Source organism: Mus caroli, unplaced genomic scaffold, assembly GCF_978045245.1.
Source record: "Mus caroli unplaced genomic scaffold, Mus_caroli_1 scaffold_14, whole genome shotgun sequence".
NCBI lineage: Eukaryota > Metazoa > Chordata > Mammalia > Rodentia > Muridae > Mus > Mus caroli.
Window position 1 is genome coordinate 116470733 of NW_028227269.1, and position 23513 is coordinate 116494245.

Sequence of the window (23513 nt, forward strand, 5' to 3'; positions counted from 1 at the left end):
CTGTAGGAGGCCAAGACCCAAGACAGAGCCATGCTTAGAACAAAGCCATTATCATTAGGGACTGAACCTTGCTTTAATATGCAGGCAGAGGTGGGAGTGAGTAGGTGGGGGAGCACCCTCTTAGAGGCAGGCTCCTGGGGGGGAGGGGGACTTTTGAAATGTAAATAAATGGAATAATTAATAAAATACGACTTTTCTGTAGCTGTAAACAGCTAACAATGAGAATTGTAATATAAATAGCAACATTTCTGGCATTTTACATTGGGGCAACTGAAAAGTAGCATTCAAAAATTTTTTCAGTTGCAATAGTTAGTTGTTCCTATCAAGTGAAGAAAGTCCTTGCAGTAAAAACAGTATCTGATAGCACAAGCTCTCCCAAGCCACTTTGGAAGGAAGTTGTAACAATGGTCAATTCCTGATTCCTGACTTATGCTCTGATTTGTGAAAGCCATCTCTACATGGGGAAGTCCATGACGCCTCTGAGTTCCCCAGGAAATGATATTTGCTCCTGTAACCCACATTGTGATAAACTGAAGCTGAAAGCAATTGATTTGGGAGTTCATTGTATAGACACTGCAAAATTCAGAGTCACTGCACCAAGTTTAGCTATGCTGTGCTCCTTATAGCTACCAAGTATCACCAACAAAAGAATCAACTTTGATTTAATCATTACAAAATGTAAACAACTGTTAAAACATGGTAGTTTGTCCTGTAAGTAGATACAAAAATTATTTGTCAATTAAAAACAAACAGCACACACATTATGGATACACTTAAATGTTTCAAGAAGCCCTCTTCCACATGGGATCTAGATGAGAATCCTCCATAAACTAGATACGTGTGCACAATCCACTGACAGCGTTTAAGTATTTGCACAACTTACATGAACATGCCTTCCGGCATCATCCGTCCAGCTTGAATCAAATAGGCTCCAAATCGGAACCCTGCTGCATGGGCAAAATGCACAAAAGCATGGCTGACTGCATAACAGCATCCAGTGATGTGTGCTCTCTTCAAGGCGTTTCTGAAATACACCATTACCAAATGATGGGGCACGGGTGATAAAAGGTCAATAGAATAAACTCAAAGTGGTGAACGTTGAGACCTTTGAAACGCTATAATTCTGTGGATATACATTTTTGTAAGGATTACAATGTTCTTGCAGAGAAGACTGGTGATTTTCTCTATTTCTGTAGATGGTTTACTGTAACATACTTGCCTTTACTTTCAAATGCATGGACAGGGGTCATTAAAGAATAATGTAAGAATTAAGGAAAGAATAATGTAAGAATTAAGAATAGTTAGAAATATTCTTTAACCCTGTCTCAAAAAACAAAAACAAAACAAAACAAAAAAAAGAAATATCCTTTAATTTCCATCATGGCCTAACACTCGTAGAATAGTGGCAATCTGTGGGTGGTGCAGACTACAGACGTCAGTGGAAATGAGAACAAAACTATCTTTCTGATAAATACAAAGCCAGAGGCAGTGTGATAAGGGTCATTAAATAAGTGCAGAGTACACATTTGCTTTACATTTAAGCTCTCTTAGAGATCTAACATAAAAGAGTGAGCCATCCTATTTTCTCTCTTCCACTCAACTTTCTTTCAGAAATAAGTTGATTCTGTGCCCTCACTGAGGATCAGATGATTGCGTGGGAACCTATACTTTTTGGTTGTGTTAGCACTTGATTTTCTCTTGGTGAAGTCACATGAGAAGTTAGGATGTGCTGGCCTTAGGAGAGATTAACATGGAAATAGATTAACATGGAAAAAGATTAGCAAGCAAACCCCACAAGGGTCACCCTGAGCATCACAGGATGAAAGTCAGTAGAGTGGGCTTGAGCTGTAGTCACCTGTGTTGAGTCTGAAGTGTCTCCTCATACATTTGTTCAAAGGCTCTCTCTCTTGTTAATGACACTACCGTACGTATGTTCTCCACAGCTTCTGTTGCTATCTTATAAAGTGGGAAAATAAAATACAGAAATAATATTAGTGATATTAAATGTCCTGGTAGTGAACCAGTCTAGGGAATACAGTATTTCAAGTCACTCATTTTTCCTGGCAATTATTCCTGGCAACCACCCCAACTGATGAATATTTCTTTAGAAAAGTTTTAATACATCTAGTTTAGGGCCCTTAAGTCTTTACTGAATTTCAATTTCGATTGTTTCCCCAGCAGAGAAATCAAACATTGGAGAGCATGTTCACTTGCAAGTAAGCTCTTATAAATTATGAAACAATTCTTTTCAAAGATAACAGACAAAAATCAAATAAGTAATTATTTTGTCACAGAATTGCAAATCATAGCCAAACAGGACAAGGCATCACACAAAGTGATTGTAAAATTCTTTATAAGACAAAACCACTTCTCATTTTGAAGTCTGGGAACTTAAAAATATATGTAACTAAAATATGACTGGTTTCTTTATGTTTAGATATTGTTTAAAAAGAAAACACTTAGATGGGTTTCAGAATGGGGGAGGCTTCTGGCTTAGAACAACATTTGAATCTGAGAATGCAGTTTAGCTTGAAAGATACATAACAAAGTGTTGCAACATTTTGGTTCAGACTACCTCCATGGACTGTCATACAGGAGGCCCAGGTGGACACCCCACATTTATTAAAGGAAATCTTGGGCTTCAGACTCTGCTCTGAGTTTTCATGTTCTCTTTAACTCCATAACTTCATTAATCTCAAAGAATCCTACACTTTCTACAACCAGTTGTTTACAAGGAAAATGGATAAGACTGTTGGAGTCTTATTTTAGGGGAAAAAAAGAAATGAGTGACAATAAGAAACTTTTTAAAGATTCTTTTTCACCCCTTCTCCCTGGCTGGCAGCGCAGAGGTTGCATGATGCCTGGAGTTACTGTAACAGATGTTAACCAGCAGGAGTTCATCAGAGCTCTGGCAGCCATCCTCGAAAAGTTCAAGATGCTGAAAGTTCAAAACACAGCTGTTTGGTGGACACGGTCAAGCTAGCCAAAAATAAAGAGCTTGTCCCATATGACGAGAACTGGTTCTACATACCAGGTGCTTCCACAGCATGGTACCTGTACCTCCGTGGTGGTGCAGGGGTTGGTTCTATGACTATGATCTATGGAGGATGGCAGAGAAAAGGTGTCAGGCCCAGCCACTTCAGCAGAGGCTCTAAGAGTCTGCATACTGCGTGCATGCCAGTGCCTAAGTGTCAGAAGAAGACATTGGATCCCCTGAAATTTGAGTTATGGGTGGTTGTTAGCCACCATATGAGTGCTGGGAATTGAACTCAGGTGCACTGGAAGAGCAGCAAGAGCTCTTAACCACTGGAGCCTCTGCAGCCTCAAGAACTACAATAATCGTAAGAAAAACTAATAAAGCCATTTTACATTAAAAAAAAATCCCGATGATTTCTTCCAGTTTACATAAGCGAATAAAAGGAAGATGTACTGGCTGTTTTTGTGTGACAACTTGATGTAAGCTGGAGTTATAATAGAGAAAGGAGCCTCCTTTGAGGAAATGCCTCCAAGAGATCCAGCTGTAAGGCATTTTCTCAATTAGTGATCAAGGGTAAGAGGGCCCATTGTGGGTGGTGCCATCCTTGGGTTCTATAAGAAAGCAAGCTGAGCAAGCCAGGGGAAACAATCCAATAAGCAGTGCCCCTTCGTGGCCTCTGCATCAGTTCCTGCCTCCAAGTTCTTGCGCTGTGTGTGTTCCTGTAATGACTTCCCTTGGTGATGAACAGCAGTGTAGAAGTAATTTGAATAAGCCCTTTTCCACGTCTTGCTTCTAGGTCATGATGTTTTGTGCAGGAACACAAACCCTAAGACTTGAAGACCAGCATCTTTTATTACTAAATCCTTAAATTTATGTTGATTGATTGATGATGTATGTGATTGTGTATGGGAGAGGGTAGGGTGCGCTTCTACATCCATGGGGAGGACAGAGGACAACTTCGAGTGGTAGTTTTCTCCTTCACCATGCAGGATTCCAGGATCAAATTCCAGTCATTAGGTGTGGTAGCAAGTGCCTTTACCTGCTGAGCCATCTCTCTGGCTGCTAAATTGACTTGTTAAAAGCTGCAGGTACAGACTCAAATTGCCTAATTTAAAGGCAATTACTAATTGTACAGTGTCAGGTTAATCTTATGACACAAAAAATGAGATAAAAAATCTAATTAATGTCTTAATAATTTAGAAAATTTCCAAATTATCACCATTTTAAAAGCATACAGGGAGGGTAAACACTACCTCTGAGACAAATATTTGCTGAGCAGTTTATCCAGCACAAGTAGACATTCCAAGGCTCCTTATCTAGTATAAGAAATGTGGAAAGGTCCAAGGTCGGGCAAACCAGATCACTAAGTAACTGTCTGCACTTAAGAGTATTTGTGATGTGTATACTATGCTAGCTCTAATTCAGTTGCTGTTAATGTCACTCTAGGTGACATTAAAGTCATTTTCATATTCAGAGAATATGAAATCAATCTGCCATCAGTATGGCAGAGCTTTGAAGCCACGTGAAGAGAGAAAAAGTCTAAGGCCTGGAAAGTATACTCAGAAAAGATCCAGTACTTGCATGCTGTATCTTCTGAAATGCTGTCATGATAAAAAGGAATGTAGTATACAAAGATACCTAAACAAAACCAAACCCAGAATACCTCCCCAGGCCGAGCATTAAAACACAATGTAACAGTAGGCATTACTAGTCACTAGAGGAACAGGTGTGTAGAAGAATGATAAATGCTTGACATCACAGCATTATACAAGGAAGATGCCCCGGTGAGGGCAGTCATTAGGTCACATGACCCTCTTTCATCACAGATGCTTAACTATATGGCAGTGTTTTCCTAAACCTCAAAAACTGTGGTTTTTGGTTTTTGGGTTTCTTTTTTGTACTGTGGTTGATTCTGAAAAGCTTAAGTGTGGGAAAAGAATATATAGTTGCATGAACTGTTCATTGACTATTGATTATTAAAAATAGAGTTATTTAGGTGTCATCAATATTAATGTCTTGTACTCAGTAACTGTTAGACTTCCTGACATTTTGAAAAATAAAATGCCCAGAATTATTATTTGAGAAATTTTAATTATCCAGTAAATAGAGGATGGGGATCCATGGCATTCGAAACCTCAACTTAACAGTAACAGTAATAATGGAGGACACTGTTAAATGTGCTTGCTATCTTCTGGTTGCCATCCTCAGGGTTTTGTATAACAATAATGTTTTGTTTAATGTATGGATCTGTAAGTGGATACTCTTATTATCATCCTCAGGGTGGAAACAAGAGCCTGCACCTTACCTTTCCAGCACGCTTAAGGGCCTGCTTATCCCTGTTGGCAAAGCCAGCCATTGCTGCGGTTTGAATCATTCCTGTCACTGCAAGCACAGGCGCAAAGCTGAGAATCAGGAGTGTCATCTCCCATCCATATATGAAGGAGATGAGAATGGACAGACTCATGTTGCTCACATCTTGTGTTATGATCCCAAGTCTTGAAGTTGCTGCCTAGAGTCAGACATATGTGAAGTGGGGAGTTAAATTTAGAAGAATTCTCCTAATTTCCTGTAAAGTGAGGTGCTTTTAAACTTACACTTGGACTTGTTCTTTAAGACTATTTTCAAAGATTAATGAGGACATATATTTTTTTGAAAACCTAGTTAAGGAATCCTTTCATTTTCAACCTTACATCCAGTATTGAGACAGCCACACAGAATGTTGTCTATTTTAACACTGTATACATACAGAATGTAGAAGCATGGTACAAGTTTTAGATTATTTGAATTAAATATGGCCTGCTTTGTTTTATTTATTGATTGATTTTTTTTTGGGGGGGGGATAGGGTCTCTCTTCATAGTACTGGCTGTCCTAGAGCTCACTGTGTAGACCAGGCTAGCTTAGAACTACCAGAGGTCCACCTGCCTCTGCCTGTTGAGTGCTGGGATTAAGGGTGTATACCACCACTGTGACCTGCAAATATGACCTGTTATAAGGTTACTCCAAGAGTTCTTTTTAGCTGCATGTGATTTCACATTCTGATAAAAATTAAGTATATTGAGAATTGAAGTAACAGGATTTCTTTGTCTCCTGAAAGATGTTCTGTGTTTATGCACATACACACATAGTAATTCATATGGAATTCATACCCTACATCAATCATAACTTCTAAATTATTATTACTACAGTGTGTGTGTGTGTGTGCGCAGCCCTCATGGAGAGGTCAGAGGACAACTCTGTGAGATATTTCTTTCCGTCCACCTTTATGTGGGCTCTGACGATCCCTCAAGTTCTGGTGAGGCTTGAATGACAAATGTCGAGTGATCTCTCCAGCCCCCTAACTCAGCAACTTATGAAAATAAACCCAGTATCTTGAAAAAGTGGCAGAGTAATGAGGTCTGTGAGCAAAAACAACATAGCAAAAGGTAAGAGTGAGTTAGTCTTTTGTGAAGCATTTTCTACTGTTTGCTGTTATGAAATTGTTGTTACATTCAGTGGGAAAATATCTTAATGTTTAATACCACTAAAGCACCAGTTTTACAGACTGGCATAATGTCATGCACTTAAAATTTAAGTGCCTGGAAAGCATGGTTTAAAATGTGTATATTAACTTTCACAGAGGTTTCATGTATTATATTTGCATAAAAAAGAATTCTGTGCTTTAGCTTACATATTTATTAAAATCAACTCTTTGTCTCTAAAAAGATTCTAAGGTGAATTGTCAACTTCTATTTTAACAATATTTCCTTATGGAATTGACAAACTTGAGATTTTTTTCATAGTTTTGGCACAGTTAACCTGTCACATGACTTCCATCAGTCATTCTTGCTCATCTCATAGCTGTGCTGAGCTCTAGGCACCTCTGTGAGTCCTAGACTGCATATGAGGGAGCACGGAGAGACAAGAGCTCTTGTAGGAAAGTGCAGCACTGCTGCACAGATCTGTGCTACTTGTGCTCATTGTGATTGCTAGTGAGCAGAACTGGGAGGTAGTGTGTGTGTGTGTGCCAATGTGTACGTGTGTGTGTGTGTGCATATGTGAGTGTATGTATGTGTGTGTGAGTGTGTGTGCATGAGAGTATGTGTGTATGTGTGTCTGCATGTTTGAGCATGTGTGTGTATGTGAGTGAGTGTATTTGTGTATGTGTGTGTGTGTGAGTCTGTGAATGTCTGTGCATGTGTGTGTATGTGTGTGTGAGTGTGTATGTTTATGCATTTACATCTGCATTTACTTATCTAAAATTTCTTGAAATCCAAGAGTCTCTGCAGTTTTTCCGATTCCCATTCAAGGCTACAAGGTTAGTTTCAGTTTTCCCCTCTCCTTATTTGTTCTCTCTCTTCACAAGTGAAAAATCTGGGTCTCCCATTTTCCTTTCTTCCCCTCCCCTCCCCTTCCCTCCCCCCTCCCCTCCCCTCCCCTCCCCCCTCCCCTCCACCCTTCCCCTCCCCTCCCCTCCCCTCCCCTCCCCTCCCCTCTGTTCTACACCACACCCATCCTACCCCATCCCACCCTACCCTACCGTCCTCTCCTTTTACCTATTTGTGTTTTTAGATGAGATTTCACACTTAATCTTGCTGGCTTGGAACTTATGGAAATTCTCCTGCCTCTGTGCTGAGATTACCGGCATAGGCTACCATGTTTGACTTCTAATTTTTCTTAATAGGCTTATATTTCCATGTACAATCCATTTGTTGTCACAGAGACTAACTTTCCATGCATAGCACCTTCCTCACCTTGCTCTGGCTGCTCCCCTCAACTTTTTTTTGTTTTGTTTTTGTTTTGATACAATGCCTGGATGCCTGATTCATCATATCTAGCCTCTAACACCTGGCCCTGTTCCTTCTCCCACAGTGATAGAAGACCAAAAACTCAGCTATGTATCCCAGTAGTGTTAAATGGAAAGATTAAAAGTTCTCTTCATTCAAGTGTGTGTTCATATATTTATCTTTTTTTTTTTTATTACTTAACAGATTGGTCTCATTAAGTGAAGGTGTAAGTGGTAATATCAAGCCAGAAAGGGAGGTGGAGACACTGTAGCCCAAGGCAAGAAAATATTACAAGAGTAATCTTTGAATAAGTAGAAGTGTCTTTATAATTGTTATGTAAGTACTACATGCCTAAGGCAAAGCCTTCAGACACAGCACTTGGTGGTTCTCTGTGAGTTCAAGACCAGATTGGTCTAAAAAGTGGGTTCAAAGCCAGCCTATATGAGACTCTGTCTCAGTCCCCTTGCCCCCAGATAAAATGCATAAACAAAGAGCTACAGGTCTTATGATTCTTCTTTGGGTAGAAAACTTGGTACTTAGGCAATGCACTAAAATGTTAAATGCTATGAAGAAAAATAAAGAGGGTTCTCAGTGTGTAGCTCTGACTGGTAGGGAACTCATTATAGAGTAGCCTTGAACTCATAGAGATCGTCCTTCCCCTGTCTTTCAAGGGCTGAGATTAAAGGCATGTGCCTCTACACTGAGCCACCTGACTTTTTTACAAAGATGCCAAAAAATACATAAAGAAGGAAAGACACTGTTCTGGCTGGTTTTTTATGTCAACTTGATAGGAACTAGGGGCATCTGAGAGGAAGCCTCAGTTGACAAAATGACTCCACAAGAATAACATGTGGGCAGGCCTGTATGGTATTTTCATAATTGGTGATTGATGGAGGAGGGCCAAGCCCTTTGTGGGTGGGGTCATCCTTGGGCTAGTGCTCATGGGTTCTATAAGAAAGCAGGCTGCACAAGCCATGGGGACCAAGCCAGCAAGCCACACTCCTTCATGGCCTCTGCATCATCTCCAACCTCCAGGTTCTTATCTGATTTGAGTTCCTGCCTTGGCTTTCTTTCCTCAGTGGAAACTCCTTCCTCCTCAAGTAGCTTTTGGTCATGATGCTTTGTCATAGCAACAGTAACCCAACTAAGACAGACATCTTTTTCAGCAAATGGTGCCTGGAAAACTGGATGCCCATATGTAAAAGAATGAAAATATATCTTATTTCTCACCCTACACAAAACTCAACTCCAAGTGGGTCAGAGATCTTAATTTCAGACCAGATTCTTAACTGCTAGAAAATAGATTCTCTCACATACTTGATGGGTTTTGTCAAACTACACCTCTTACAAATTATATAGTTTTCAGTAAACTATCAAAAAAGTAATGGGGGTGGGGCTTGAGAAGTGACTTAGCAGTTAAAAGCACTAGCTGCTCTTCCAAAGGACCCAGGTTCAAATCCCAGCACCCTCATAACTGTCTGTAACTCCAGTTTCAGTGAATCTGATACCCTTACACAGATATACATGCAGGCAAACCATAAGATAAAACTGAATAAATCATTTTAAAAAGCAGTTGAAGGTATAACTGGTAAGAAAACTACATACATAGCCTGGGAAAATGAAGGAATCTCAGGATGTAATTATAGTAACATTCTACGAAGAACATCTGCTTCTGGCCAAGATGGAGTAACTGATTTATTTTCTATCACAAACAGAAAGAAATAGATAAAGTAGTATGTATTTGAAGTGTTGGTTTTCAAGGCATTCTATATAAGACATCCAGTATCTAGGAACAGAGATGGCAGGCAAACAGTGATTGCCTCAGCTACTTTCTGGATTGAATGAGCAAAGCGGAGGGGCCAAGGATTCTAATCAGCTTGCAGCATATTAACCAGAGCAAAAGGGCTAAATTGAGACAAACCAGGACAGCCACAGAAGGTGCGTTTTAAGTATTTATCTGAAAAAATGCATTCACATGGGAACTGAAGATATATTGTGCCTAATCATACTAGCCAGATTGAGAGGTTTGTGATTTGCAGGGCTTCGGGTAGGGTGTACAGAATGCCCTTGCCTTGAAGTAGACTCCAGTCCTGCTGAGCAAGTCATCACATAAACAGTTGAATGGAATAAACCTTTCCCTGGTGACTTTTAACTCATTGTAGAATAAAACTCAAGAATACATAGAAAGATAGAAATACCTGGCATCTAAATTGCCAAATTCCTAATGTGTGGCATATAATAAAAAATAACCAGCTGGGCTAAAGTGTAGCAAACTGAGGCTCATAATAAGGACAGAGGTTAATCAACTGAAATCACTCCAGGACTAACAAAGGGTTAAATAAAGCCTTATCTCATTTACATGTAGAATCTGAAAACAACAAGCTGATAGAAAGAGAATACAGTGGTGGCTACAGAATCTGTCCTGTTAATGCCATGCTTGCAACTGTAATATATGAAGCACTGTGTGTTCTCACTAGATCACACACTAAGAAAATAAAAAATAAGTACTACCACTGTGAATACTTATCATACTCACATTTTGTAGGAAAACAACATTTAGAAAAATTAGGAAATTTGAAATGGAAAACCAAAATTTCTACATAAAATATGAAAATGAGACTTAAACCAAAGTGATTTTTCTAAGTGGCTTATTTACCAGCCAGACCAAAAAAAAAAAAAAAAAAAAGGATAGATAATGGTTAACTTCATTAAATTTGATAGTAGCTGTGGAAGAGCTACATCCAGAATGCAGACTTTGTTATCATGTTGTTACCTGTTTAACAACTGTGCTTGGAGCTGAAGAAACTGAGAGAGCAACATCAATAGTCAATTTTTAAATTTTTATTTATTTATTTAATGTATAGGAGTACACTGTCACTGTCCTCAGACACACTAGAAGAGGGCATCAGATCCCATTACAGGTGGTTGTGGAACACCATGTGGTTGCTGGGAATTGAACTCAGGACCTCTGGAAGAGCAGTCAGTGCTCTTAACCATTGAGCCATCTCTCCAGACCTGCCAATTTTTGATATCTAGATTATTTTGATAGACAATTGGGTGGTACATATGTGTTATCTTGGAAAGCTGAGGCAGGGGGATCTTGAGTTTAAGGACATCCTGGGTTGCTACCTAATTTGAGGCCAGCCTAGGCTACATAGCAAGTCTCTCTCTCTCTCTCTCTCTCTCTCTCTCTCTCTCTGTGTGTGTGTTGGTGATTATTTCTATATTAATACGAAGATATGTATGTATAAAGATTACATATATAAATATTTATATATAAAGTTTTTTTGAGTGAGTTTCCTGACTCACAATGGGTTTACATATGTTAATGCTACTTACTATTCAGTTTGTTTCTATTTCTTGAGAATGAGCTTAAAGTGACTGAAAAGTTAGATAATGTTAATAATTCGTATGTAGAACAACTATACATGAGAATACTTTAAAAAACCTGAGAGAGAACAACCTGAAGTGGAATCTGCTAAGATGTATTATAAGTGGTGGTAGTGAAAATATTTATGAGAAGAAATAAGAATTAGAAACAGATAAAAGCTTGCCATAATGTAATACATGCGAACTATATTTACTCATTGCTATAATTCAGCAGTGTGCTTTTTGTAGAAAAGCATAGAATTTATCATGTATTTATCATAGATTTGGATGTCAGATTTTGCTACACACTTGATAACTATTCTTAATAAACTTAGCCTAAAACCTCAAGGCAGGATTATAATTATATGTCAGCTTATACTGTTCTAAATAAAGTCATTTCAATAACAACTAATGTTGCTTGGCTCAAAAGGACTATCAAGCTGTTTTATATACTTCCCATGTCAGAAATCAAGAAATGAGATCATCATTGCCCAAGTTAATATACTAGCACAAACTGATCAGCTCATTGGCTCTGAAATTAATAAATGATGTAAGCGTTTATGATTTCTCAAGGTAACATAATTATAGCTTCAACAAGCAGAGATCTTGGCATTAGCATTGGGTCTGTTGGTGGCACAGATGTGCCCCATGGTGATGGTAGGATTTTTTTGTGTGAAAACGAAGTAAGAGCTCTGACTGATGACAGTGTTACTAGAAGTTACAGAAACAACAATACCTTGTAATCTTGTGGAGTCTAGATTCCGCAAGAATCTGAAATGGTCTTATACTTTTATTAAAACTACTTATTATATGAGAGTCTGTTGACAGATTGGTGGGCAATAAGCCATTACTTTGGGCTAAAACAATGCCAGTTAAAGAGGCTGTGTGATCCAACTTAAGAGAGGTGTGTGGCTGCATTTCACCAATGTGTTTTGATCATAGTTCTCAAAGTATCAGAGCTTCCAAAAGTGACAGTGAGAATATTTGTCATCTGAAAAAGAATTTGTTGGACAAATTCACAAAAGCTGACTGTGTGTATGTACACATATAATATAGAAGATTATATATTTTGGGCCATTAGTTAAAGATTTCTAACTAAGACATATTATTATTATTAGGGGTTTGTCTCATAAATATTCACACTAATATACTTGACAAATTATGACTGAAATTGTGTAATGCAGGAACTGGAATATGATTTAACTAAGTTCACAGGATAGAAATACGACACTAAATTATTTCTAGACTCATCTCCAATCTATCTTCTTGAGGAAGGGGTTAGCAGGCAAGTCACTCTTTGTCTGACATGAAGATTACCCATCACACTGGGTGTGATGTCACCCTTATGCGGCCAAGCGAACATTTATGTGAACTTGTATTAGAGAAGTAGCAGACTCCCTCACACTTGGAAGTCTTGTCTCACTTTACACCTTAAAGTTATCGAGTTCAAAGTGTACACAGCCTGACCATTTATTCTATAGGTACTGCTTTTTGAAAATGGATTTATTTATTTGTATTTTATGAGTATGGGGGCTTTGCCTACATGTGATGTCTGTGTACCCTGGGCATGCTTGGTGCCCTTGGAGGCCAGAGGTGGACATTGGATTTTCTGGGATTGACATTACAGATAGTTCTGAGCTACCATGTGGGTGCTGGAAACTTAACCCAGGTCTTCTACAAGAGTAATATGTGTCCTTAACCACTGAGCAATCTTTCCAGACCCATCACAATTACTTTTTTTTTCCCACTTTAATAACAATGATTTATTGATATGACTTTTACTAAAAGCTGGAATGGTTTAATATGCATGAAAAATAAATTATCTTATATATATATAATATATATCTTTCTCTATGCAAATGCATAGCCATGAAAGTGTTCAACAACAAATGTTGTCTCATCATCTAGAAGGACTATCTCCAACAAGAAAAACTGGTGACTAAGACTCCTAAAAGCTCTATACAGTGCAGCATGCAATGACTACCCATCGAGAACTCTGTTCCTCCTAATTGAGCACAGGGGGACCTATCGAAAAATGCCTCCACTTCTGTGTGTCTAATGGATACACAGGGGATGCTGCTTCCATGTTTCTGCAGCTGTAGTACAAAACAGTCTGGCCCTCATATCTTAAGGTTGTTGTAATTACACCACACATTCCATAGCCAGAGTTAGAGTTCTTAGTCCCAAATAATTTTGAACCTGCTCCTATTGTAATCATATCTTCTCTCTCTCTCTCTCTCTCTCTCTCTCTCTCTCTCTCTCTCTCTCTCTCTCTCTCTCTGTCTCTCTCTCTCAGTTAAATATTTTGGCTTGTTCAAAAGCTGTTGTAAAAGCAGCAGTTTTAGTTGCAATAAAGAAGTTTCATATTATCATCAGCACTAATTGGATGCTTATAAAGAGTCAAGCTGGGCAATGTTCTATTTTTTAATTTTATTTTTTATTTGCGTTTGTGTGTGTCTCTCTATGTGTGCATACACATGCTTTTATAAAGGTCAACTGTGGAGTCAGTTGTTTGCTTTGACCAGAAGTAGGGCTTCTGGTGGTTGGAGATCAGGTTACCACACTGTACAGCAACTGTTTTTATCTGCTGAGCCCTCCAGGATATCCTTCTCCCTCCCTCCCCCCTCCCTCCCTTTTCCCCTCCCTCTCTTCTCTCTCTCTCTCTCTCTCCTTCTTTTTCTCTGAGACAGGGTGAAAGATAGGCAGTATGAAAAATTTTTAGCACATTGTCACAATAAAGGAAAAAAATACCACTTTTGGGGAGCAGGGGGATTTCCATGGATTTATCAGGACTGACATTTTCTGCTTAAGGCTGTAACTAGCATTTCAAATGTACTGGTTGTTCACACCAACCTATTGCCTATTAGATAAGTACTGTGCTCAATATTTTTTACAGATTTTTTTTTTTTTTGCCCACGTAAGCTAGTAAGATTGAGGTCTTTGGCCCTCTTTTAGAATTGAAATCCAATCTAATAAAATCTTAGAGATCTTCCTTAACTCTTCTAGAGAGTTCATATTCTAACAGAACTTTAAATATCTTGTAGTTGAAAGGTGACTCAGTGGATAAAGCACTTGCTTTGAGAGCACGAAGGTCTAAGTTCTGGTCCTTAGCATATGCACCTGTAACCACAGCACTGCAGGAGCTGGAGACAGATTGATGGGGTGTCCTGGTACCAGCCTAGCTCCAGGTTCATCCTTGTCTCAAAGAAATAAGGAAGCAAGTGACACAGATGTCTGATGCCCTCCTCTGGCCTCTGGCCAAATATGTATGGGCCCTCACATCGACATTAAATAAAAAAAAAACCTCACTTAAAGTAAGAATAAGACAATTTGCATTATACTCATTTTCTCAATTAGATTAAAATCTTAATTGTTTTATAAAAGTTAATTTAAAAAATTTATGTGCGTATACTGTAGCTGTCCTCAGACACACCAGAAGAGGGCATCGGATCCCATTACAGATGGTTGGGAGTCACCATGTGGCTGCTGGGAACTGAACTCAGGACCTCTGGAAGAATAGCCAGTGATCTTAGCCTCTGAGCCATCTCTCCAGCCCTAAAAGTTAATTTTAATAAAATAATTTGAAGAAAATTGATATTTGTCCTATCATCTATCTCATCAATCTATCATGAATCTATTACCTATTCTATCTTTCTTTCTATCTATCTATTATCTATCAATCAATCTATCTTCATCTTCATCATCATCATCATCAATCTATCCTCACCATATAGCCCAGGCTGGCCTTGAATTCATTATGTGAAATGAGCTACCCTGTAACTTGGAGTAATTCTCTTGTCCCAGCTTTCCAAACCCTGAGATTACAGACATAAATTAGCACACCTGGCTAGCAAGTTGTTCTTTTCCTCCTGCATACAACCCTGTTCCTACACTTATTCAAGCATCATGTTCAGTGTGCTGCTGCTGTGCCAGTAACCTGAATATGATGAACAATGTGTTATTTACTTTTAATACGACAGGCCATGGTTATATACACAACCTCACATGATCTGCAGAGAAACACCACTGAGCACACATCAATAGATATCCCTTTAAGTGAGGTCTTAGTTTCTGAGGAAATAAAAATTAAACTTTTCCTTCATTGACATTTCTGGAGCTAGGTGAAGCACAGGTCTTTAAGTCTAGCATTTGGAGGCTGAGAAAGGAGCCTCATGGGTTCAAAGCCAGCCTGGGATTCTTAATGATGCTCTGCCTCAAAACAAAGCAATGAAAAAAATCTGTGCTGGGTGTGATTTTTTTTTCTTCTTGCTATTTTTTTCTCTGCCATTTCCTTGTGAACTCTTGTCTCTAATTCTAAGAATCTTTTTTAGTTTTAGATTTATTCTAATACATGAATCAAAGCTTCGTTATTTTAGGTGAAAAATAGCCTGATCTCAGAAATTTCCTTATATTATTTAATGCTTAACACTTACTGCTGGGCCATCTCAGCATAAGCCACAGATAAGGACAGACACATATGTGTAGGCACACATGCATGCCCCTCAGAGTGCTGTTAAGATGGACTGGTAAGATGACTCAGTGGGAAAAGCCACCTTCCACCAGGCCTGGTGCCTGAGTTCAATTCCCAGGTCCCATGTAGTGGGTGGGCAGAACCAACTTCAGAAAGCTGTCCTCTGCCTTCATATGGGATGTGGCTCATGCTCACTCACCCATATAACACATAAATGCAAAAACAAATTTTAAAACCACAATAATACATACACCCTGAATCTGTGCTACATCCATGGCTAACGTTGTGGTCAGGGCTCCAGTGTTGTTCTCTTTATCATCATACCAGGCCATATCCTAGAGAGAAGGGAATTGGCATACAATTAGAGAGGCATTTTTCTCAGGTCTGAGATTTCTGTTTTATATTGTTTGAAGAAATTTAGTTGCCTTCTCACCTGCCAGTAAGCACTACAGATCAATTGACTTCTGCATCTTATTTCATAAAGCTCTAATTTTTTTTTAGACTGAAGAATGTAAGACTGACTTGTGGACTCATTATCATATTATAATATGCAGAGTGTAGAGCTACAATTGTAGAATGATCATTGTTAAAATGGCCATTGCAACAGAAGAGTGATTTGGAGTTCTGTAAGTATTTTGTGAGAAGACTATCTATCTATCTATCTATCTATCTATCTATCTATCTATCTATCTATCTATCTATCTATTTATTCATTTGCTTAGGGTTTTGGTACTGCAAATTGAATCTAGCACTCAATGCATGTTACACAGTCATTCGCAGTGAGCTGTATATCTAAAACATTCTATTTGCACAGTGGAGTAATGTCCAGTACAACTTAGGAATGTTTTCAAATCTTTTTACCTAAACAGATCAGTGTCAAAACCAAACCAAAAACAAACCAACCAAACCAACCAATCAACCAACCAAAAAAAAAAACAAAACAAAACAAAACAAAAACCCCAAAACCTATTTCTCTCTCCTTTAGAATTCACACAGGCAAGATTTTACCTGACACTTTTTATTACTCCCTGAGTTTGGTAACTCATTGGCACTATGAGGTAAGAGGTGGAAGGTTGGGCAGCTGTTGCCTAGAAGCACAGCATCTAAAGGTAAGAATTGGTTCATTTTTAGCAGCTGATAGAGACAGCTCTTCTGAGTACTTAGCCTGAGGAAATAATTTCCTTTTATTGAGTGTTTCCTCCCACTCACTCAGACCACACTTGTGGATTAAAACTTATTGGAGACACTGATGAACATGGTTCCTATACCAACAACAACAACTACTACAACAACAATAACAACAATAACAACAAACTATTGGCTTGATACAACCCAGCCAGGGCTCTGAGGCCCAAGTTACACAGAAAGAAATTTCTGTCAAGAAAACAGAAATTAAACAGAAGCAGGGCATCAATCATGCAGCATGTGAGAAGAAAGATCTGTGGAGGAGGGTGTCAAGAGGAGGGTGGGTATAACCGTGTAGAGCCATGTCCTATCAGCCACGGCCATGGGAAGCTTTTCCAAAGGATTCAGGGGTTTAGGTGCCCTGAAGCCATGATGACAGTATCCGAGTGAAGCAAGGGGAACATGCACGAGTGATAGCTGCAGCACTGGAACCAGAAGTCAAGTTATTCTGCAGAACTTGCCCTCAAATTAAGAGACTCCATCTACTTTCTAGTCTTTTCTAGACTTCAACATAACATGGGACACATGGAGAAACTTTAGGTGTGATATGACAAATATGGAAAAATGAAATCTGAATATTATGGTCCAGATTTTGCAGTACTCATGATACCACACAACGAACTGTCTTAGTCACCCATCCAGTCAGCAGTATGGCTGAAACTGCTTTCTACAAGTCAGCAATTGTACAACCTAGTGATTGTTTTCTTGCGCACCCAATGTATGTCAATATGTTTAGTAGATTTTCTGGAATCTAGCTGGTACCTGGTAAAAATTGGCTTGCTTTCTGTCCTCCCAGAGGTAAAGTAATTTATAAATAGAAGCTATCAGGAATTTTAATATAACCTTCTCTCAACAATTAATACAATCACACACAAGTGTGTCATGTGTTTTATTTCTGTAGTTAGTACAATAGTCCCATGTGGTATTATGATAATCCACATTTTGTAGATTGGGGAAATGGAGAGACAGAGGGACTAAGTCAAGGACACACAACTGGCAGGTGCTAAGGCCAGGATTTGAGCTTCAGTAAAGAGGCCACCGCTCTTAAGGAACTGTCTTGTTCTGCCTCTCATCTGGCTGAGCATTCTGGCTGAGGTTTTTTTTTTTTTTTCTTCTTGAGCTCCCTGATTTGTTACCTCACACCCTTTTGGAAGAAGTTCCAGGCCTTCCTGAGACTTCTAAGTGGCTGCTGTCAGTTTTATTATTTGATGGCTGAAAGATTCATTTTCACCTAGACTCCCCCAACAAACAATTTAGAGGTGAAATCAGGGGGGTGGGGAGAGCAAACCTCAACCCTCCATAGCCCTGTATATCAATATTGACCACTAAAAACATACGGTGAACAATAGTTTCAATCATGGAACTTAGCAACAATCAGAATAATTATTTAGCTGAAAGGCTCTTAAGTAATCACATAAAAGATAGATTGTATATCTACAGAAAACCACACCCGATTCTATAAACATGTCTGCTTCAGTGAGATTCCAAAATGGTTGTAAAAAGGCACTGCAAGCCTCAGCATGCTTTCTAAGGCTTCCAAGTTTTATCTTAGGACAGAAACCCAGGCAATAAAAGTTAGCTAAAATCTCCCATTGGCTGTCTCCCTTGCCATAGACAAAGCAACACTGTGAAGTCACTTACAAAGAAAAGACTAAAACTGCTACACCAGCCCTTCCATCCACAAAAAAAAAAAAAAAAAAAAAAAAAAGCAAATATAAGAGGCAAGAAGAATTCTAAAGAACAAACAGAAAAAACAAAACCAAAAAGACCTGTTGAGAGGGACTGAGCGAAATTATAGTGGAACTGAATGAAGTTGGTTAAGCAACACACGGATTCTTTGTTTAGCTTTCATGGTTTTGAAGGACAGAACGAATGGCCTGGAGAGTAATAAGTCCTTGTTTAGACGTGTTACTGTGCTGGTGGTCTTCACGTAGTTAAAGCTAGAGAAGGGTCTGTGTGCCATCAACCACCAGAGCACTTGACAGCCGCTCTGGACATTAAAGCAGATCAGGATCCTGAGGCTCTTCCTCTTAAAACATTTTGTGAACAGGGTCTGGAGAGATGGCTCAGTGGTTAAGAACACTTGCTGCTCTTCCAGAGGACCCAACTTAGGTTCCTAGTGTTGAGTCAGGCAGCTCAACAGCCTCTAACTCTAGCTCTAGGAGACCTGAAGCCTCTGGCCTTCTTTATTACCTGCATCCATGAGCACATACCCACATGGACATATATGCATACTAATAATTAAAAATAAAATAATAAATCTTTAGAAAACATTCTCTGAACAGAGGGGAAGTCCAAAACAGAGAAAACATAAAAATCTACTTTTTTTTCTGTGTTAAATACTAAGATAATTCAGGAAGCAGTTAAAATTTCTATGGACATAAATAGATCTGAACTAGGGAAAACATGAATTCATGAAGAGAGAAATGGTAAGTTAGAAGGTGTGAATTATAGTTTTAGTTAATTACTGTCTCACATTAATTAAGATTTGAGGTGGAGACATAAGGTGTTAATAAGTAAAGAAATAGAAATTTACCGAGAATTACATGCAGGGATTACTTCTATTTTTTTTTTAATTGTTTTAGATTAGAGGATATTTCTATTGTGGGGAAAGCTCTGAGCCAGGACTTCTGCACATAGAACATTATGGCACCCACTGCTGGAAGCTGTGTGCTGCAGAACATGGGCCACAGAATTCATTGCATGGTAGCCTCAAGACTGCTAGAAAGATGTAAAAACTGATTTTGACAACTGCCCTGGAACGATAGTAATTTTGTTTCTGAAAAACAATTGACAGGCAGGATACTTTTCCTACCAGCTCTGCTGATAGAAGGTGAAGCAAGGCTCAATGATTGTGGGCCCTTAGGAGAACCCCATCTACCTCAGATGCGAGACTTGCCCTGGTGGGAGATTAGAACTTGACCCACCTAGTTCAGCTATTTCCAAGAGCCACTGGCCATTTGCAGGAGTGTGACCCCAGGCACACAAATGTTATGTGATTGGCGACTTTCTCCACAGCAGCTGAGAGCCTGGGAGATCTTTTGAATGAGAAGAGAAAAACCTTCTCTGGCTCATGGATGAGACCTTAGGACATTAGTGAGTCCTGCAAGGGTATTCTGGGATGCCAGAGTTCGAGACTCTCCTTTTCAGTTTTAACATGTGATCTTTCTTTTTCATCCCCTGAAATAACATTGTGCATCAAAGAGAAGATGAATGCAACGAATACTAGTAGATCTGAAACCTCTTATTTTGAAGCTTCATAATTTGGATTTTTAAAACTTTAACTCTCTCTCTCTCTCTCTCATGTGTGTGTGTATGTGTGTACATGGGTATGTGCATTTGAGTGCAGTTCTTTCAGAAACCAGAGATGTTCACAGTCTTTAGAGTCAAAATTAAAGGTGGTTGTGAGCCACCTGATGTGGATTCTGGGAACTGAACTCAGGTTTATTAGAAGAGCAGTATGCATTCTTAATTGTTGAACTATTTCTCCAGACCCAGGATATGCGTTTATTAGAAGAATATGCTCATAAGAATTCTAATGGTAGATTTTTGCTGCCTAGAACAATAACAAAACTATGCTTTTCAATGATCTGATATAAAGACTATGTCAAGAAATGAGAAAGAATGAAAGGTTAGAATGTTTGACAGCAAATCTAAATTAAAAGAAGAAAAATTCCACTCCAGTTACTGACCTGGTAGAGCATTGCTTTGAATGCTGAGTGTCTTAATCTCATGGCTAAATTTTCCTCTGCTCTGCCATAAAACAATCCCTAGGATACAAACAAAACATTCTACACTTATTCTTAAATCTCTTTGTATCATTCAGTTATGAATGTTTTTAATTGGAACAGAGAAGATAATGTAAACATGTAACCCTGCCCAGGGCTGATTAGTCAATTAAAGGTTTACCTGCATCAAGTAGGTGACAAGAGCTACTATGCCCAAGACGACTAACATCATGGAGTAGAGCTCTGCATCCTGTTTTAATGTAGCTTTATTTTTATCTTCAAACATCTGAGAAGGAACAGAATTTCCTTCAGAAGCTTGGAGGAAAGTGTAAACAGAAAACAAAACCAACCTCTCTTAAAACATCTATATATATCAGGATTTTCTACAGGAATTGCACAAGGTAAAGAAAAAGCTATGCATTTCTGGGCAAACAAACAAAATAAAACAATAACTATTATTCCCTTGTCTACTTTTAATACATATGGTAAAATAAACTTACTTTTAATTGCCTGCATTTGCTTGGTAAATATGTCAGACAAATGTATCATAGTACATTTCCCTTTTTTATTATTATTTGAATTCTCTCCCATCCTTCCTCCCTCTCTCCCTTCCTTCTTTGAATGTGTAGGTGTGAACTGGACTATTTGTGTATAGGTCAGAGGTCAACTTTGGTAATGGATTCTTTCTTGTCTTCCACCTTATTGAGGCAGAGCACGTCCTATTTCTGATGTACTGCATGTTCTAGTCTGCCCTCCATATGCTTCTTGCCTATGCTTTGTCTCTGTCTCCCATCTTGCCATAGAGTACAGATGTACATTACATTTGGCTTTTTATTTGCGTTCTGGGGATCAAATTCAGGTTGTCAAACTTGTGTGGCAAGCACTTATACCCAGAGAGACAGCTTATAGTATTTTTTTCAATTAGATCAACAGTTTGAATTATTATTTCTAATAACTTCTAATAACACATTTCTTAATATTTTCCTAACGTGAGACATTTGATGTGCCCCTAGAAGTTGTTCCTAAAGCTAGGCATTAGACCTACACATTGGCATGGGATGCAGCTGTGCACAGGAGTGCTGAAGTCAGTGTTGGTCTAGTAAGATCCCAAACTAGTCAACTCTTCAAGGGCTCTGGCACAATCCCAAACTCATATTCCCTCTCCCTGAGCTGGCAGGTAATAAAACTTTGTCATTGTTTGGACAGGTTGGGAAGAGAGGAGCTAGCTGTATCTGTCTCTTTTATTGCTTCAGTGCTTAGGAATGCTGATACAACACTGGAGTCAGAATTAAAAAACAAAGCAATTTCTTTACAGATCACCCAGTCAACAAGACCCAGCTGAACATTACATAAAAGACATGGTCCATCTCCTGGGTTCAGGAGCTATCTTTCCTACCATGGACTCTGCCCTGGGGATGACCCACTGAAAGTTCTGGTTCCCGTTTTGCTGATCAATACAATACAGCTCTGTGCTCTCAGATTATGCTTAATTTAAGTTGTTAAAAACATAAACAAATGAATTTTACTTACAGTGACTAATTTTCCAAAGATGATGGAAAATACTGGATGAACAGATCCATTTAAAGCAGAAGCCAGTGTTCCCAGAACCACAAAAGGCCATTCAGACTTGCTTAATTTAAATATTTTTAATAGTGAAACTTCAGGAAGACTTGTCTGCAAAGGAAACAACATCAGTCTGAGGGTATTACGGAATGCAGAGGCAGGAGATACAGAAGTGCACTGGAACCTATCAAATATAACAAATGGCAGTGTACAATTGTATTTTTCTTAGAAAAATTTACCACTGTTATTACTGATGATGACTCTGAAAAGAATCTTACATCAAAGTGATGATTTGTATGACATTAGTTTTTGGAATTTTACTTAGTTGAAGTACAAAATGGGGCTGGAGAGGTGGCTCAGTAGTTGAGAACCAGGATTTGATTCCCAGCACCTACATGGAAGCCCATAACCTGTAACTCCAGTCCCAGGGCTCCTGATGTCCCCCACTAATTTCTCAGGCACTGTACACACATGATGCACAAAAAAGAAAAAAACAGACATACACATACAAAGTAGAATAATAACAAATTTAAAAAGAAATCACACAGTGGGTCACTGGTTCAGGTAGCTAAGAACACATGAAATCATAACCTTAATTTTTCTTACTCTTGTCAGATTGAATATCACACTTAAGGCCAGGATAAAGTTTAGGCAGGAAATCAGCAGAGAAAGCACAGGTCAATGCTTTACTAGAATTTTTAGCCTCCTGTAAGGGGTTCAGGCTGTGTGCTCATACTCTGCAGGGATGGTTTCCACTGCAGTACAGATGAGATAACCAGGAACACTGCTATGCTCACCCAGTGTTTGATATTGAGTTAATGTTTAGCTGTCGTGCATTCAGAAACATTTTACTGTTGTCGGTTCTTCTACTTTTGTGATCCCAGCATTCAGTTATGATGCTCTCATATACAGTTGTGAGTCAATTTTAAAAGGTGTGTGTGTGTGTGTGTCCCTATGGATTTAAAAAGCCCAGTTTTTTTTAAGGTACTGTTTAATCATTTATTTGTATTTAATTATATTTATCATTTATTCTGGCCTCTAAGGCCAGAAGAGAGATGATTTTGAGTGGCCAGACATGGGTGCTGGGAACCGAACATGAATTTCCTGAAAGAGCAGCAGCAATAGCTCTGACAGCTCTTAACCGCTGAGCCAGCTCTCCAGCGGTTTCAGAGAAGATGCACCTAATCCTCAAGAGACTGGAGGCCCCAGGGAATTTAGAGGTCTGGTGGGGCAGGGTTGGGGACATCCTTGTAGAGGTAGGAGGGATGGGGAGGAGGTATGGGATGTGGAACAGTTGGAGGGTGGACTGGGAGGGGAACAAAATCTGGAGTGTAAAAAAATAAAGTTAAAAAAAAAGAAAGTTAAATTTTGGCTTCAGACAAAAAAAAAAAAAAAAAAAAAAGAAGTACTATTTATTTAAATAGTGTTAACAATTAAAATCCCAGTAAAATCATGA

At 38.8% G+C, this 23513-nt stretch overlaps 1 protein-coding gene across 1 annotated transcript in view; it reads right to left on the reverse strand.

Annotated features, from left to right (window-relative positions):
- Nucleotides 1-23513, reverse strand: part of Abcb5 (ATP binding cassette subfamily B member 5) — an 86583-nt gene that overhangs the window by 17765 nt on the left and 45305 nt on the right. The window contains exons 16-22 of the mRNA XM_085830113.1: nucleotides 22025-22168; nucleotides 20676-20780; nucleotides 20459-20536; nucleotides 15833-15916; nucleotides 5283-5486; nucleotides 1856-1956; nucleotides 884-1024 (exon numbers count right to left, since the gene is read on the reverse strand). Coding sequence (XP_085686239.1) covers nucleotides 884-1024; nucleotides 1856-1956; nucleotides 5283-5486; nucleotides 15833-15916; nucleotides 20459-20536; nucleotides 20676-20780; nucleotides 22025-22168 — 857 coding nt within the window. The remainder of the gene's footprint in view (nucleotides 1-883; nucleotides 1025-1855; nucleotides 1957-5282; nucleotides 5487-15832; nucleotides 15917-20458; nucleotides 20537-20675; nucleotides 20781-22024; nucleotides 22169-23513) is intronic.